The sequence below is a fragment of the Macaca nemestrina genome, chromosome 6 (genome assembly GCF_043159975.1).
Source record: "Macaca nemestrina isolate mMacNem1 chromosome 6, mMacNem.hap1, whole genome shotgun sequence".
NCBI lineage: Eukaryota > Metazoa > Chordata > Mammalia > Primates > Cercopithecidae > Macaca > Macaca nemestrina.
The window spans coordinates 119,658,134-119,674,081 of NC_092130.1; the positions used below are offsets into that span (position 1 = coordinate 119,658,134).

Below are 15,948 nucleotides of genomic sequence, written 5' to 3' on the forward strand. Positions count from 1 at the left end.
AAACATGTCACCATAAAAAATCAACTAAACACAAAAGAAGACAATAATGAAAAAAATGAGGAATAAAAAACTATAAAATATAAAGAAAACTTTTAAAATGTCAAAAGTAAGTCCTTCCTTATCAATAATTACTTTAAATGTAAATAGGTTAAACTCTCTAGCCCAAATACACAGATTAGCAAATAATTAAAAAAAAAAAAAAATCCAACTGTCTGGGCACAAAGGCTCATGCTGGTAATCCCAACATTTTGGGGGGCCAAAGCAGAGGGTTCATTTGAGGCCGGGGGTTCAAGACTAGCCTGGGTAACATAGCAAGTCTCTATAAAAAATAAGATAAAATTTTTAAATGTAAAAAAAAGATCTAACTATATGCTATCTACAAAGACTAACTTTAGATCTGAAAATACAAATAGATTGAAAGTGAAAGGATGAAAAAAGATGTTCCATGCAAATAGTAACCAAAAGAGAGCAGAGTGGGCATACTAAAATCAGACAGAATAGATTTTAAGTCAAAAACTGATGCATATCAAACATAGCAAAAGTTTATTCATTTAGGTACCACTAATTATAATAATTTGTGTCAGAGACTGGACCAAAGTAACCCCTGGCATTATCTGTGAAAAAAGGTTTAAGCAAATTACCACTGTAAACTGGGGGTAGGGGGGACATATTTCAATTAGAAATCAAATATATATATATATATATATACAGATGGAATCTCACTCTGTCACCAGGCTGGAGTGCAGTGGTGTGATCTTGGCTCACTGCAACCTCTGCCTCCCGAGTTCAAGCGATTCTCCTACCTCAGCCTCCTGAGTAGCTGGGACTATAGGTGCGCACCACCACGCCCAGCTAATTTTTGTATTTTTAGTATAGACGGCCTTTCACCATGTTGGCCAGGATGGTCTCAATCTATTGACCTCATGATTCGCCCACCTTGGCCTCCCAAAGTGCTGAGATTACAGGCATGAGCCACCGCACCTGGCCCAAAATATTTTTAATTGCTCTTAAAAGTACTGTCATAGTTCTATCCACTTGAATTTAAACTAGAAAAGTTCTAGTGAAAGTAATGGCAAAAACCACAATTACTTTTGTACTAACCTAAAAATTATAAAATTATTATGCTTATTATTCTGATATTATATGCTTTTATTAAAGGATTCCAAAAAAAAAATCTTAGTACTTAGCAACACTTTGCCAGGTCCTAGAAACATATAATAAAAACAGAGTTTCTTCAGAGGTTAATTTTGTAATTCCAGTATTGTATCAATTTAGGCCAAAATTCCTCCTCAAAGTTTTAAGCAGTGCCAATTACAGAATATTTAAATAGATACTAAATCTGGTTGAAAGAGGGACTAGAAAGTTTGTTTTGTTTTGCATTTTCTTTGTAACTGAATTTGTTTTTTAATATTTTAATTGCTAAAGTAATAATACACTTATTTTAAGAAAGTAAAAATAATAATAAGGTTTTTGAGAAAAAGTAAATAATCTTGTCCCTTTCCAGGCCCATCACCGTGAATTAACAACAATGTTTACAGTGTGGAGTGTCTTCCAAAGGGAGTTCTTAAAAAAAGTTTTATAAAGAAACCAAGTCAAAAACTACCCACAAAGAAAGCCCAGGCATAAATGGCTTCACTGAGGAAATCTATGACAGATTTAAAAATAATTAACACTAGTCTTTCACAGACTTTTCCAAAAAATAGAAGATGAGGAAACACTTACTAGCTCATTCTATGAGGCCAATATTACCCTGATACCAAAAACAAAGATATCACAAGAAAGTTACACACCATATCCATGTTGAATATAGAAGCAAAAATCCTCAACAAAAAACTAGGAATCCAAATTCAGCAACATATAAAAAGAATTATACACCACAACTAAGTGGTACTTATTACAGAAATACAAGGTTTGTTTAACTTATGAAAATCATTCAATGTAAGACACCATTTTAATAAAAGACAAAACCACATGACCATCCCACCAGATAAAGAAAAGGCATGTGACAAGATCCCACACCTATTCACGATAAGGAAACACTCAACAAACTATGAATGGAAGGAAATTTTCTCAATGCAATGGGTATCTACAAAACCCATAGCTAACATCAAACTTAAATGATGAAACACTAGATGCTTTCCCCCTAAGATCAGGAACAAGAAAAGGATGTCTGCTTTCAACACTTTTATTCAATGCTATACTAAAAGTTCTAGACAAAGCAACTAGACAAGAAAAATAAAATGTATCCAGATCATAAAGAAAAAAACAGAATTATGTTTGCAGATGACATTACCTTGTATACAGACAGTCCTAAGGAATCCACCTGAAAAACCTTTTAGAACCAATAAACAGGTTCAACATCCAATGACCAAATCAATATACAAAAATCAATTGTATTTATATACACTAACAATGAACAATCTGAAAATAAATTAAGAAAGCAATTCCATTTACAATAGCATTTAAAAGAATATAGTACTTTGGAATAAATTGAACCAAATAAGTGTACGACTTCTACACTGAAAACTGTAATAAATTAATGAAAGAAACTGAAGGCAGCCTAAATAAATGGAAAGATATCCCATGTTCATGGATTGGAAGACTGTATATTCTGAAGATTACAGTATCCGTATTGAAATTGCAGCTGCCTTCTCTGCAGAAATTGACAGGCTAATACTAAAATTTATATGGAAATGCAAGGGACCCAACAGCTAAAATAATCTTGAAAAAGAACACAGTTGGAGGACCCACTTTCCCAATTTCAAAATTTATCATTAGGCTACAGTAATCAAGACAGTATGCTATTGACCTAATGACAAAAATATAGTTCAATGGAATAAAATTGAGAACCCTGAAAAATACCTTACATTTATGGTGAATGAATTGATTTTTACAAGGGTGCCAAGACAATTCAACAACATGGTGGGGGGTGTGTAGGGGCAGAAGTCATCTTTTCAACAAACGGTTCTGGGATAACTGGATATCCACATGCAAAAGAATAAAGTTAGACCCCTATTTAACACCATACACAAAAATTAACTCAAAATGGATCAACAATTCAAATGTAGGAACTAAGACTTTAAAACTCTTAGAAAAAAACTACAGCAGTAAATCTTTCTGACCTCAGGTTAGGCAATGGTTTCTTAGATATGACACCTAAAGTACAAACAATCAAAGAAAAAAAATATACATTTTTGACTTCATATAAATATTTTTCTACCTTAACCATGTAAAAAGTAAAAGAAAACCCACAAACAGGGAGGAAATATTTGCAAATTACATATCTGATAAGGAACTTGTGCCAAGAATATATAAAGAATTATTAAAATTCAACAATAAAGACAACTCAATTATAAGTAGGCAAAGGATTTGAATAAACATTTCTCCAGAGAATATATACAAATGGCCAATAAACACATGAAAAATGTTCAACATCATTGGACATTGGATAAATACAAATCAGAACCATAACAAGGTATCACTTCACACCTACTACGATGGCTATAATTATAAAAAGATGGACAATAACAAGTGTTGGTGAGGGTATGCAGAAATCATAACCTTTATGAATTGCCAGTGGGAATGTTAAATGGCACAGCCACTTTGATAAAGTTTAGCAGTTCTACCAAAAGTTGAACATTGAGTTACCATGTGACTCAGCAATTTCACTAGGTGTATATCTAAGAGAATTGAAACATGTCCACACAAAAAACTGTACACAAATATTCACAGCAACATTATTCATAATAATCAAAAGGTAACAACAAGCCAAATGTCCATAAACTGATGTACAGGTAAACAAAATGTGGTATATCCATCCAGTGGAATATTATTTAGCTATAAAAAGAAATAAAGCACTAATACATGCTGCAACATTGATGAACTTTGAAAACATTATGCTAAGTGAAAGAAATTAGATACAAAAGACCACATATTTTATCATTATATTTTTATAAAATGTATAGGCAAATCCATACAGGCAGAAAATAGATTAGTGGTTGCCAGGGAATGAAGGAAAGAGAAAACAAAGGATTGGGGACTGACTGCTAATGAGTATGAATTTTCTTTTGAGGGCAATAAAAATGTTCTGGAATTAGTGGTGACATTTGTACAACTTTGTGAATACAATAAAAACCACTGAACTATACACTTTAAAAAGGTGAAATTTACATAATGTGAATTATATCTCAATACAGTTATAATTTTAAAAGTGGTGAAAATGAGTCTTTGGAAAATATATATATATTTTTTTTTTGGAGACGAAGTCTCGCTGTGTCCCCCAGGCTGGAGTGCAGTGGCGCCATCTCGGCTCACTGCAAGCTTCGCCTCCCGGGTTCACGCCATTCTCCTGCCTCAGCCTCCTGAGTAGCTGGGACTACAGGTGCCCGCTACTGCGCCTGGCTAATTTTTTGTATTTTTAGTAGAGACGGGGTTTCACCGTGGTCTCGATCTCCTGACCTTGTGATCCGCCCGCCTCGGCCTCCCAAAGTGCTGGGATTACAGGCGTGAGCCACCGCGCCCGGCTGGAAAATATTTTTTTTAAGTCAGAAGTAGTGAGGCATTTTAAAAACGAATAATTTTATGTTCTTTTCCTTTATGAGCAATGACATTGGCAGGGTGAGGTGGTGGGGAGAGACCTTTTTGTTTCTTTGAGTGCAATTACAAACTACAAGAGGAAACCAGTGGCCCACAAAATAGCTCTTGTTTCTCATTCCTTTTTTCTCATTTGGTGAATCCCTTCCTTTCTCCCTTCCTTCCTTTCCTCCCTCCCTCCCTCCCCCACTTCCTTTCTTCTTTAATTAGAAGATGAACTTTCTGTATACCCACAACACGTATTATATCCTTGAACTTGATGAGCCTACTTTTGAGTTCACAGATACCTCTTTAACAAAGAAGAAGGAGGTAAACATTTAATAAAGAGTATATAAGAATATCAAATAACACTTACCTATGTCCTCTAATCTCCAACATGTCATATCAGATTTAATTACACCATCTCCATTTTCAGCTTCCACCTCAATGGTATAATTATCTGGGATCGTTATTCTTGGAAGGAAAAAAGAGCACGAAGCACGATTTTCACTTGTAGAACTACTGGTTGTACAATTATCATGTTTTTTTCCAAAAGCGCTTTGAAGGAAAAAGTTATTCAACATGAGTTTAGTACAATGGTTTGGAAACTTAGCCATATTTAATGTATTAAGCAGTATTTGTTAGTTTTTCTCTGGGTTTTTCTTGAGAACTGTATAGTCCAGGATATTTGGTTGTCCTCTTTCCAACTTCCTTCCTCACCTCCAAGGAAAGGTAAAGGTTACCTGCTTTCTGCCACCTGAGATGCTTTAGGAGCCATGAAAACCTCTTTGGATCCCTGTAAGTCATGAAAAGTTACAGTTGCAGTGTATGTCCTATTGGCAAGAAATCATGGGTAGGTTCCTGAAAAAGCCAGATTCTAGCCTTAAAAATTTATTCCTTTACATATGTATGTAAAAATATATTTATATATATAAGGATTTGTTAAATACATTACGGTAGATACATAAATAGAATTTAAAATGACGGTTTTTAACATACTATATTGATTGATATGGAAAGATGCATCTACTGCTGGTGAAAAAAGTAGGATGCATATCATGTATAGAACGATCATAGTTACATAAATATAAAGATATTTACATAACTATTTGTAGAGATATCTAGAGAGATCATCAAAATGTTCAAGTTGTTACCTTTGGCAGTGGGATTCTGGGTAACTTTTTACATTCTTTATAATTTTTCAGGTTGAATTTTTGAACATTAGTATATATTGTTTTCAGAAAAATCTTTAAAACAGATAGATTGATGATAGATTAGATATATACTATCAAGCTGTAACTTAACGAAAACAAATACACATATTAGTGGGAATCAGATGGGTGGTTCTAGCTATAGTCCACATGGTTCTGGGGATTGTGGAGGAGATAAAGCAGGCTGAGAACAGAAAAGAAGGCCCACCTTGCAAGGTACCAGTGTTTGCTGGTGTGCGGGAAGAAGTCATACAGGAAAACATAGTCACATAGAATCATGGAATTTTGAAACTAGAAAGGACCTCAAGAGTGGTTGATGGTTATTTTACAGCACAAAAATGGCCTCCAGGGCAATGTGTCATGGTTATAAGCACAGGTTCTAGAATCAGACCAGGTTTGAATCATGGCTTTGCCCCTATTAACTGTGTGACTTGGGCAGGTTTTTTAACCTCTCTGTGCCTTAGTTTTCTCATCTGTAAAATGAAGACAGTAATATATCTATAGCATAGGGTTATGAGGATGAAATGAGCTAATACACATAAGGCACTTTTAAAATGTCCAGCACAGAGTCAATACATGTGAGCTGTTACTACTGTTATTGTAGTTGAATGCTTCTGCATTTATTCATGCTGTGACCTTTGAGAAATGACCTTTCTCTCCTTTTCCACACCTCTAGACCTCCTTTCAGCCTCAGTTCAAAAATCACTATCTCCATGAAGGCATCCCCAACTCCTCCTTTTTTCCCCAGGAAAAATTATTTCCTATTGTTTCTGGACATCAGAAACATGACCCACTGAAAAGTGCTCCCAGGTAGGCCATCCACAGGGAAACCCTTCCACTTTGCTTGGAAGAGATCCTCTTGCAAAAATGCAAGCAGCCTAGGAGTTCTGGAGAGCCTAGCTGGCCTGAGGCCATCAAGGGGAGCTGTGTATAGGCCTGGGGACGCCCAGGTGTTTTCTATTTCTCCATGTCCAACTGGTGATAATAATGACAACCCAAAGGGAAAGATGGAGGAAGAGGGGAAATATTTCTATAAGACAGAAAAATAGGAGTAAACCTATAAAGGTGCCCAGATTATTCAACACTGGGACTAGAACTGACAAATCTGGAAGAAAAGTCATTTGGATCACGGGTTATTAGGCCTCTATCATTCTTATTTTCTAAAACAGGGATGAGCAAATGACAGTCTGTAGGTCAAATATAGCCCATCTCTTGCTCTCGCACAGCCTGTAGGCTTAAGACTATTTACATGTTGTTAATGGTTGAAAAATAAATAAAACGAAGAAAAATACTTTGGGGCATGTGAAAATTACATAAAATTCATATTTCAGTGTCAATGGATAAAGCTTTATTGGAAAGCAGCCATGCCTATTGGTTTATATATTGCCTATAGCTGTGTGAGTGCTATAGCAGTAGTGTTGAAAAGTTCTGACAGAGACCGATCTCCTTCTGAATATTACTATATTTACCATCTGGCCCTTTACAGGAGAAGTTTGCTGACTCCTATTTTAAAGCATCTCTCTGACATAGGTGCTCATAGCTATATCAGTGCTGCAGAGAATACTGCTTGTTTTTTTTTTTTTTCATTTTTTCCACTGAAAACATAAAGTGGACTTCCCTTGCAACATGAGATTTTGCTTAAAAACAAAGAATTTGCAATCACAGACTAAAGATCATCTTACAATGCTTCCCAACATGGGCCCCCTTATTCATTATTCACAAGAAGGAAGTAATGAGCTATGTTAAAAAGTTTTGTTAAAAAGGACAGGCACGGTGGCTCATGCCTGTAATCCCAGCACTTTTGGGGGCTGAGGTGGGCAGATCACTTGAAGTCAGGAGTTTGAGACCAGCCTGGCCAACGTGGTGAAACCCCGTGTCTACTAAAAATACAAATGTTAGCCAGGTATGGTGGTGTGCACCCGTAATTCCAGCAACTTGGGAGGCTGAGGCAGGAGAATCACTTGAACCTGGGAGATGGAGGTTGCAGTGAGCTGAGATCACGCCACTGCACTCTAGCCTGGGTGACAGAGTGAGATTGTCTCAAAAAAAGAAAAAAATTTTTTTAACCTGCAAATATTTACTTAAAACATCTAACTTTTGGCTAGAATTATAATTAAAAATTATAAAATTTTCATTCTACAGAATTGGAATAAAGAGGGATGCTTAAGGTAGTAAAAAAAAAAAAAAAATTGGGGAATCATTGTCCTGTGGAACACTGCTTGACAGAGGTCACACAGCAAATTAGTGGCAGACCATGGTCAATTGCCTCTTGGTTCTGGGATTACAACCCTACTTACTATATCTGGATCCAGAAAGAATGAACAGTTTTATAACACATTCTGGGAAGAGGCAGGGTATAGTTGGGTGGAGTAAATAAACAGATTTTTCCACTGTGACTGATCTCAGCCAATGGGGAATCCAGGAGGAGGTCACCACTGGCTATGCCTCCCCTCCCTCTGCAGCTCCAGATCCCGTCCACAAGCCACTGGATGCACACAGAGATCACCCAGAAGCTGTCACTGAGGAAACTTTTTTGCTTCATCTGGGATGTGAGTCATGAATGAATCAGGAGCCTCTGCCTCCCCCATGCCCCAACCGATAAAACACAAGCTCCTGTACTTACTAAGTTCTCTTAGCTGTGTACTGGGTATAACTAGTTTCCTTTCCTGGACTCCAAGTGCAGGTTAAATTTTTCCTATAGTAGTAGACACAGGAAATGTTCTCAGGCTTAGCTGGCAGAGCTAAATAAATTAAAAACATACACACACAAACACAAAAATTTCAGTATACAATAAATATTGCCAGCATTGAACATTTTTAATGGAAAATATGCTGATCAAAAGCTAGATTTTTTTGGTTAGTGGCTAGGTGTAATGGGTTCTTTCAATTAGGTTCAATGGAAAGAATCTAACTTCATCTCTTTAATTATTCCCTTTGAAGAGCTAGATTTCTACTTTTTTAAGAAATCATTTTTTACATTCTTACTTAAAAGTAACACTGGAGAAGCAAGCATTTTTAAAACACCAAGAAATACATACAAAGTATTTGTGATATACTCAGTAAAGCATCAAATGGTAGAATCACTCTGGATAACCCATGGGTAACAGATGATGAGGGCATAAGCAAGAATACGACCATGCCACACTTCAACCATGTGTATCAACAATTTTCTTTTCCAGAAGACTGTACAGTAATTTATGAAATATCTTCAACTGTATCTCCACATCTTAGAAATCTTGCTCCTGAGAGCTCCCCACTCCATAGCATCCACACTTTCATAGGGAAACCAGATACTACCATCTAGAACAGGGACTTAGACCTTTAAGGGTTCATGGGTAGAATTCAGGGGTCCATGAACTTAAATGGGGAAAATTTACATTTTTAATTTTCACTAACCTACTGTTGAAATTTAGAATTTTCTTCCATCATAAGTGTAATCAGCAAACCACAGTAATAGCATCATTGCCTGTGACTTTGTCACCATTATAAATCACAAATATTTTCATATCATATTTTGGTTGCTGCAGGTACCTTAAAATATTTATATGGTTTGGTTGTGTCCCCACCCAAATCTCAACTCGAATTGTATCTCCTAGAATTCCCATGTGTTGTGGGAGGACCCAGGGGGAGGTAATTGAATAATGGAAGCTGGTTTTTCCTGTGCTATTCTCATTGTAGTGAATAAGTCTCATGAGATCTGATGGGTTAATCAGGGGTTTACGCTTTTACTTCTTTCTCATTTTCTCTTGCTGCTGCCATGTAAGAAGTGCCTTTTGCCTCCTGCCATGATTCTGAGGCTTCCCCAGCCATGTGGAACTGTAAGTCTAATTAAACCTCTTTTTCTTCCTAGTTTCCGGTATGTCTTTATCAGCAGTGTGAAAACGGACTAATACAATTTGAAAAAATTATCACTATTTCTGAATTAAGGTAATTATTAATATTAGATCTAAATTAAGGCAATTATTAGGTCTTCTTATTTAATGTGTTAATAATGAAGACCACATATTACCAGATCACAAATTTGTTTCTTTAATATTTTGATGATTTCATTTCAGTATATTTTGGTATCTTTGTAATGCTATTTATTTTATTTGTGCATTTACAAACATTGTTTTGAGAATTAGCCCACAGACTTCACTAGATGACCAAGGGGTTGATCATAAACACACACACACACACACACACACACACACACACACGCGCGCGCACAACTAAGAACTAAGAGCAATTTTACACTAAGGGCCATGTTCAGCTCTGAGGCTTACACTCAATTCTTTGTTGAACCTTTGGCAAGATCGTAGTCTTAAGAAGCAGGCATTTTTGAGAGAGGAGGGCAACTTCTTAAATTACATATCAAAGGAAGCTCTAGTGCTTCCTAGGAAGGAAGTCTCTACCAGATAAGAAGTAGGAAAAAGCTGATCACTTCTAACAAGTAAATATGGGGGCAGGGATGGGGAGGGAATGAAAGGAAGGTAAAGGAAAGAATTCTGATGTCAGTGTTCTTGATAGAGCGGTACAAACAAGCGGATGGGTTCCATGCACCAAGGTCATCTGGCTGGTAGCCTATTTCACCGGGTACAGCAAGCCTGGGGAAGATTGCCAGGCTGTAGTCTAGTAGGATTCCTCAATCGCTGGGCAAAGTATGGGTCCTTGGCCTGTTAGGAACGGGGCCACACAGCAGGAGGTGAACAGCAGTTGAGTGAGCATTACCAGCTGAGCTCCCCACCCCCACCCCCACCCCCACCCCTACCTCAGAATAGCAGCAGCATTAGATTCTTATAGGAGCTGAACCCTACTGTGAACTGCGCATGCGAGGGATCTAGGTTGCTCGCTCCGTATGAGAATCTAACTAATGCCTGATGATATGAGGTAGAACAGTTTCATCCCAAAACCATTCCCTGACTCCCAACCCCACCCCCTGTCCATGGAAAAATTGTCTTCCATGAAACTGGTCCCTGGTGCCAAAAAGGCTAGGAACCACTAGTCTAGGGGAAGCCTCATGTTCCACTAAGCACCAACTCTACAGTGGCATGGAAGTCCTAACAATGTGCTGGCAGAGGGTGGCCTGGTGCAACTCTTCACGTGAGCTCCATGCAGGTGAATGTAGCACACAGGGATCCAGAAATTTCCCTGTGCCCTCAGAGTGGGGGGCGAGGATACAGCTGTGAGACCGGACCAGACCTGGGATGAGGATGAAGCAGCTTCTATCCACAGAGGAACTTCAGGACCATGGGCAAACAACTGGCGCAGAAGCTATGGCTCAAAGCACAGCCAAAGCCAGCTGTCCCATGGCAGATGGCAGAGGGGGATCAGACCACACCAGACAGTTCAGGAAAGACAGAGGGCAACACAAGGACTTCTTCCCACACATCCAAGACTGCAGTCACATAAGCCTTGCTCATCTATTCAGACACCATCTTAAGGAGGAGCAGAGAGCAAGGCAGGAACCCCAAAGAGACTGAGTTAGCCAAAGACATCTTAAACCAGAAGAAATGACACAATGTTAACAAATTTAAGTGCTACCCACACCCTCCTCTTTCTCACCCTTGCCTGACTTTCCAGTGGTAAGGGGACTTTAGAAATTGATTTGTTTGATCATAGAAAATAGGGATGCTCCATTTCTCTGCATATCTGAATAATATTATATATATTTCAACTCTGTCAGAGGTGTTACCCTATAACACGAAGGTGGTATAAAGGGGTTCCAGAATGGGTGGCATTCATTGTTTTGTTTAGGTTTGGGATTTTAAAAGGGCTGTAAATGTGTGTGTTTGTATATACATTCATGTATTTGGTCTATGAACTAAGCATTGTCTACATGTGTAAAGGAGCCACTGAGAATGACAAATGAGGGTGAGGGAGAGCTAAATGGCTTCCTGTTGTGTCAACATTTCTAGCTCTCTCCAGAGAAGCTGCCTTCCTCCTAGTCCTGCACATGAGCCCGGCACCCACAGCACCCATCCAACAAGCAGTTCAAAGGCTTTCTATCGTTACTACTTCCACGCTGAAAACCATGACAAAGCCAGTGATCTCCAGATCCAAATGCTTAAAAGGACCAAAGTTAACTGGACCTGAATCAAATAATACTGCATGTTACATAGAGATTGAAAGCTACACCATTAACACATTTCTCAAACAGCCCATGCAGCTTGGAACACTCCCTGGGGATTTTTGGGGTCAACAAGCAGAATGTTAACAGACCCCATGCCTCCCAACTGTCAGGAGGAAGTGCAAAGTCCTACAAGAGGTGAACCAAGCGTTAGCTCGCAACACCCAGGAGGAATAACTCACACACTGTCCCACTCACTCCCTGTCTCCATGGCTCAGATATAAGGGCAGTGCGTGCACAGTGCATGTGTGTGTATGGGGGGGAGTGTAGTGTGTGGTGTGTATGTGATGTGTATAATGTGTGTGATGTGTGTGTGGTATGTGTAGTATGTGTGCATAGTATATGTGTGAATGGTATGAGTGTGTAGTGTGTGTGGTATGTGTGTAGTGTGGATGTGTATGTGGTGTGTGTGTGTAGTGTGTGCAGGGTATGTGTGGTGTATGTGCAGTATGTGTGTAGTGTGTGTGATGTGTTTATAATGTGTGTATAGTGTGTGTCTGCTGAAGTGTGTGTGTTGGTGTGTGTGTGGTGTATATGGTATGTAAATGATGTGTGTGTGGTGAGTGTGATATGTTTGTGTGATATATGTGACATATGTGTGGTGTGTGTGGTATGTTTACGATGTGTGTGTGGTGTGACATGTTTGTGTGGTATGTGTGACATATGTGTGGCATGTGTAGTGTGTGTAATGTGTTTATAGTGTGTGTGTAGTGTGCTGTGTGTAGTATGTTTATGGTGTGTGCGTGGTGTGTGTGATGTATATGTGTGGTATGTGTGGTGTGTGTAGTGTGGTGTGTGTGATGTATATGTGTGGTATGTGGTGTGTGTGTGGTGTGTGTGATGTATATGTGTGGTATGTGTGGTGTGTGTAGTGTGGTGTGTGCGATGTATATGTGCGGTATGTGTGGTGTGTGTGTGTCTGTGTGTATATATGTGGGTCTATCCTTAGTCCCTGGCCAAGTTTCTTACACATATTCACACAGAGGTAGCCTGCCCCACCCCCATTTCACTCATACTCGTCACACTAACTCTCAGGAGGATTTCAAAGTTGATTCTTGGCCAGAGAACAAGGAAACAAGAAGCCTTTCCCTGTTTCCCCAGAATAGTCTTAGTCTTATACTATTCCCATTACGGCCTCCTGCGGTCATATTTTATTTTATTTCCTTCTTGCTCTCCCTTGTGTTGGTTGAATCCAAAGCCAGCCACCAAGATATCAGTGTAGGAATAGATCCTCATAGATCTAAATACATCCCAGTCAAACCTAAGTGAATCCTGCTCTTTCCTGTTCTTCCTTAAATACCTCTCCCAAGCTTCTTCAAAAGCTTTGGTAACATATATTAGAAGCCATCAGCCAAAAAGAGAGTCAAATATCTGTTTTTCAGAACCATTAAAAATGTCACCAGGTGTCAATGATTTTTGGAGCCACCAGGAGAAGAGGAGGTGGCTCCCAAAATGATTTTCCACTCAACCCAGGCTGTTTTTATGAGACTACACTTGTTTTTCCCTTACTGGGTGGCATATGGTGAGAGACGGCAATAGTCTTACAAAGGCTCTCTTGACATTGGTGTTACGAAATAGATCTGTGGTAGATAAAATGAATGCTCACCAATATTTCCAGTGCTCCTCCATAGGGTGGCCATGGGATTTGCCTTGGCCTTTGTCATGTGAGAGGAAGCGTCCAAGGACTGGTGTATGACTCTCTTCTCTCTCCTCCTCCTGTCACTGCACACCTTGAAAACGCATGCTGACATGGTGTGTGTGAGGACAGCAGAGCCCCACCAGCCTGGGTCCCTACTTACCTGCGGCGGACATGTAGTTTGCTGTTTTAAATACTAATATTTTGGGCTTGTTTATTATTACAGCATAAACAACTCTCCCTGACTAATATCTAAATAGCCTGCTCTCTCCAGTATTCTCAGACTTACAGGAGGAACTTAACAGTAGTTTTCCCTAGTTTTGTGTCCTCGTGACATTTTAATTCTGCATATGAGGATTTTAGATTCATTTTGTCACAGATTAGGGGGTTGAGGGGAACTGGAATAAAAACTGAACCAAATCAACAATGTTAGACTTCACTTCTACTTTCCTGCTTTTCTTTACCATTTCCAGTTTCAGTTATCTACAGTGATTCCACATAGCTGAACAACCTTGGCTCTATGTACTAGAACTGCCTTGGCTGGCAGAGCCTACACATCTTTTGTCCTGCCTTCCTCCTTGTTGGCAATCAGTGTGCCTATTTTAAGTCTTACTCAATTCTCCATCAGAAGATTGTCACAAACATGGGTAAAACTGTGATGCACAATGAAGAACACTTCACCTCTGTTGTATTTTCCCCCCAAACCCAGAAATACTTGTCAGTATTCCTTAAGACTGCCACGGTCATGAATAGTACGGAAAGACTATGAATTTGTCATAGACCAGCAGAGACCAAGGAGACATGACAATTCAATGCAATATGGTACCCTAAATTGGATCCTGGAATAGAAAGAAATCATTCAGGCTGGGCATAGTGGCTCATGCTTGTAATCCCAACATTGGGAGGCCAAGATGGGCAGATCATAAGGTTAGGAGTTGGAGACCAGCCTGGCCAACATGGTGAAACCCCATCTCTACTAAAAATACAAAAATTAGCCGGGCATGGTGGTACACGCCTGTAATCCTATCTACTCAGGAGGCTGAAGCAGGACAATCACTTGAACCCAGGAGGCAGAGATTGCAGTGAGTTGAGATTGTGCCACTGCACTCCAGCCAGCGTGACAGAGCGAGACTCCATCTCAGATGCTGGTCACTCGCATCTATCTTTCCCTACACCCTCAAAATACAAACCATAGCAATATCCCCCTATTTCTAGAAATAAGGGAAAAAACATTCATCACTTTCCTCTAAGAAAAATTGGGAGAATGTCCTTGCTTATCAGAGAATTTCCCGTATGCAAGAAGAACATTTTCCAAAATTATAAAGATGTTCTCCATCTCCCTCCTTCCCTCTATACTCATATCACTTTGGTGCTGTTGCAAAGTCAGTGTTTTGAAAAATATCTTGACCTAGAAGAAAAGCAAAGCTAAGCAGGACCAAGGGAAGGATATTCTAGATGAAAACAATGGTGGATATTGGAGCCAGTTTTGTAGGAGCTGGTATATGTGCAACATAAGAAGAGTGGAAAACAGAGATAGAAGACAGAAAAAGACAAGTTGAGGGAAAGGGTGACTTGATAGGAGCCACAGTGTCTGTAATTAGAAGTTTAGATTGGATAACTGGGAGCAATTGCTGATGAGAGGGAGAGCAACAGTCCTGTCTGCCTGTATCATCTATTTTCTATCACAACAGTCCCCTACCTTTTGGCACCAGGGACCAGTTTTGTGGAAGATAATTTTTCCATGGACCTGGGGTACAGATGGTTTCAGGATGAAACTGTTCCACCTCAGATCATCAGGCATTAGCTTCTCATAAGGAGCACGCAATCTATCAATAGATCCCTCACATGCATAGTTCACAATAGGGTTCGTGCTCCTATGAGACTCTCATGCAGCTGCTGATTTGACAGGAGGCAGAGCTCAGGCAGTAACTCTGGCTCACCAGCAGCTCATTTCCTGCTGTGTGGCCCAGTTCTTAACACAGTCTGCAGCCTGGGGGTTGGGGACCCCTGGTCTATCAAGCTCCTGAGTGCCACAGGTGTAACCCCAGGGGGCTAAGGCAGGCCATGCCAGGACAGAAGTCTGAAGGCATTCTCATTATCTCTGGGTCATGACTGCCCTCTTGGTGACTCCAATTAGTACATGTTATGGGCTAAATTATGTCTCTCCAAAATCATATAATGAAGCCCTAACCCCCAGTCCCTCAAAATGTGACTGTATTTGGAGATAGAGCACTTAAAGATGTAACTAAGTTAAAATGGGATGATTACAATGGGCCCTAATCCAATCTGACTGGCATCCCTAGGAGGAGGAGAGACACCAGGGTTGTGTGGGCACAGAGGGATGACCATGTAAAGAGGCAGCAAAAGGATGGCCACCTGCAAACCAGCCCAGCTGCCACCTTGACACTGGACTTCCAGCC

General features: G+C 39.5%; 1 protein-coding gene across 6 annotated transcripts in view; it reads right to left on the minus strand.

Moving 5' to 3' along the window:
• The window catches only part of LOC105499499 (interleukin 31 receptor A), a 106,638-nt gene that overhangs the window by 50,752 nt on the left and 39,938 nt on the right, over positions 1-15,948 (minus strand). For 4 of the 6 annotated variants that reach the window (XR_011625017.1, XM_071098912.1, XM_071098910.1 and 1 more), the window contains 2 exons: positions 8,407-8,524; positions 4,949-5,130 (listed from right to left, as the gene is read on the minus strand). Coding sequence is in view for 4 of the 6 variants with exons in the window: in XM_071098912.1 (XP_070955013.1) it covers positions 4,949-5,130; positions 8,407-8,524 (300 nt within the window). In the remaining 2 variants the exon portion in view is untranslated. Of the gene's footprint in view, positions 1-2,862; positions 2,904-4,948; positions 5,131-8,406; positions 8,525-15,948 lie in introns of those variants that run through there. The other 2 variants (XM_071098913.1, XM_071098915.1) reach the window with 2 other exon arrangements.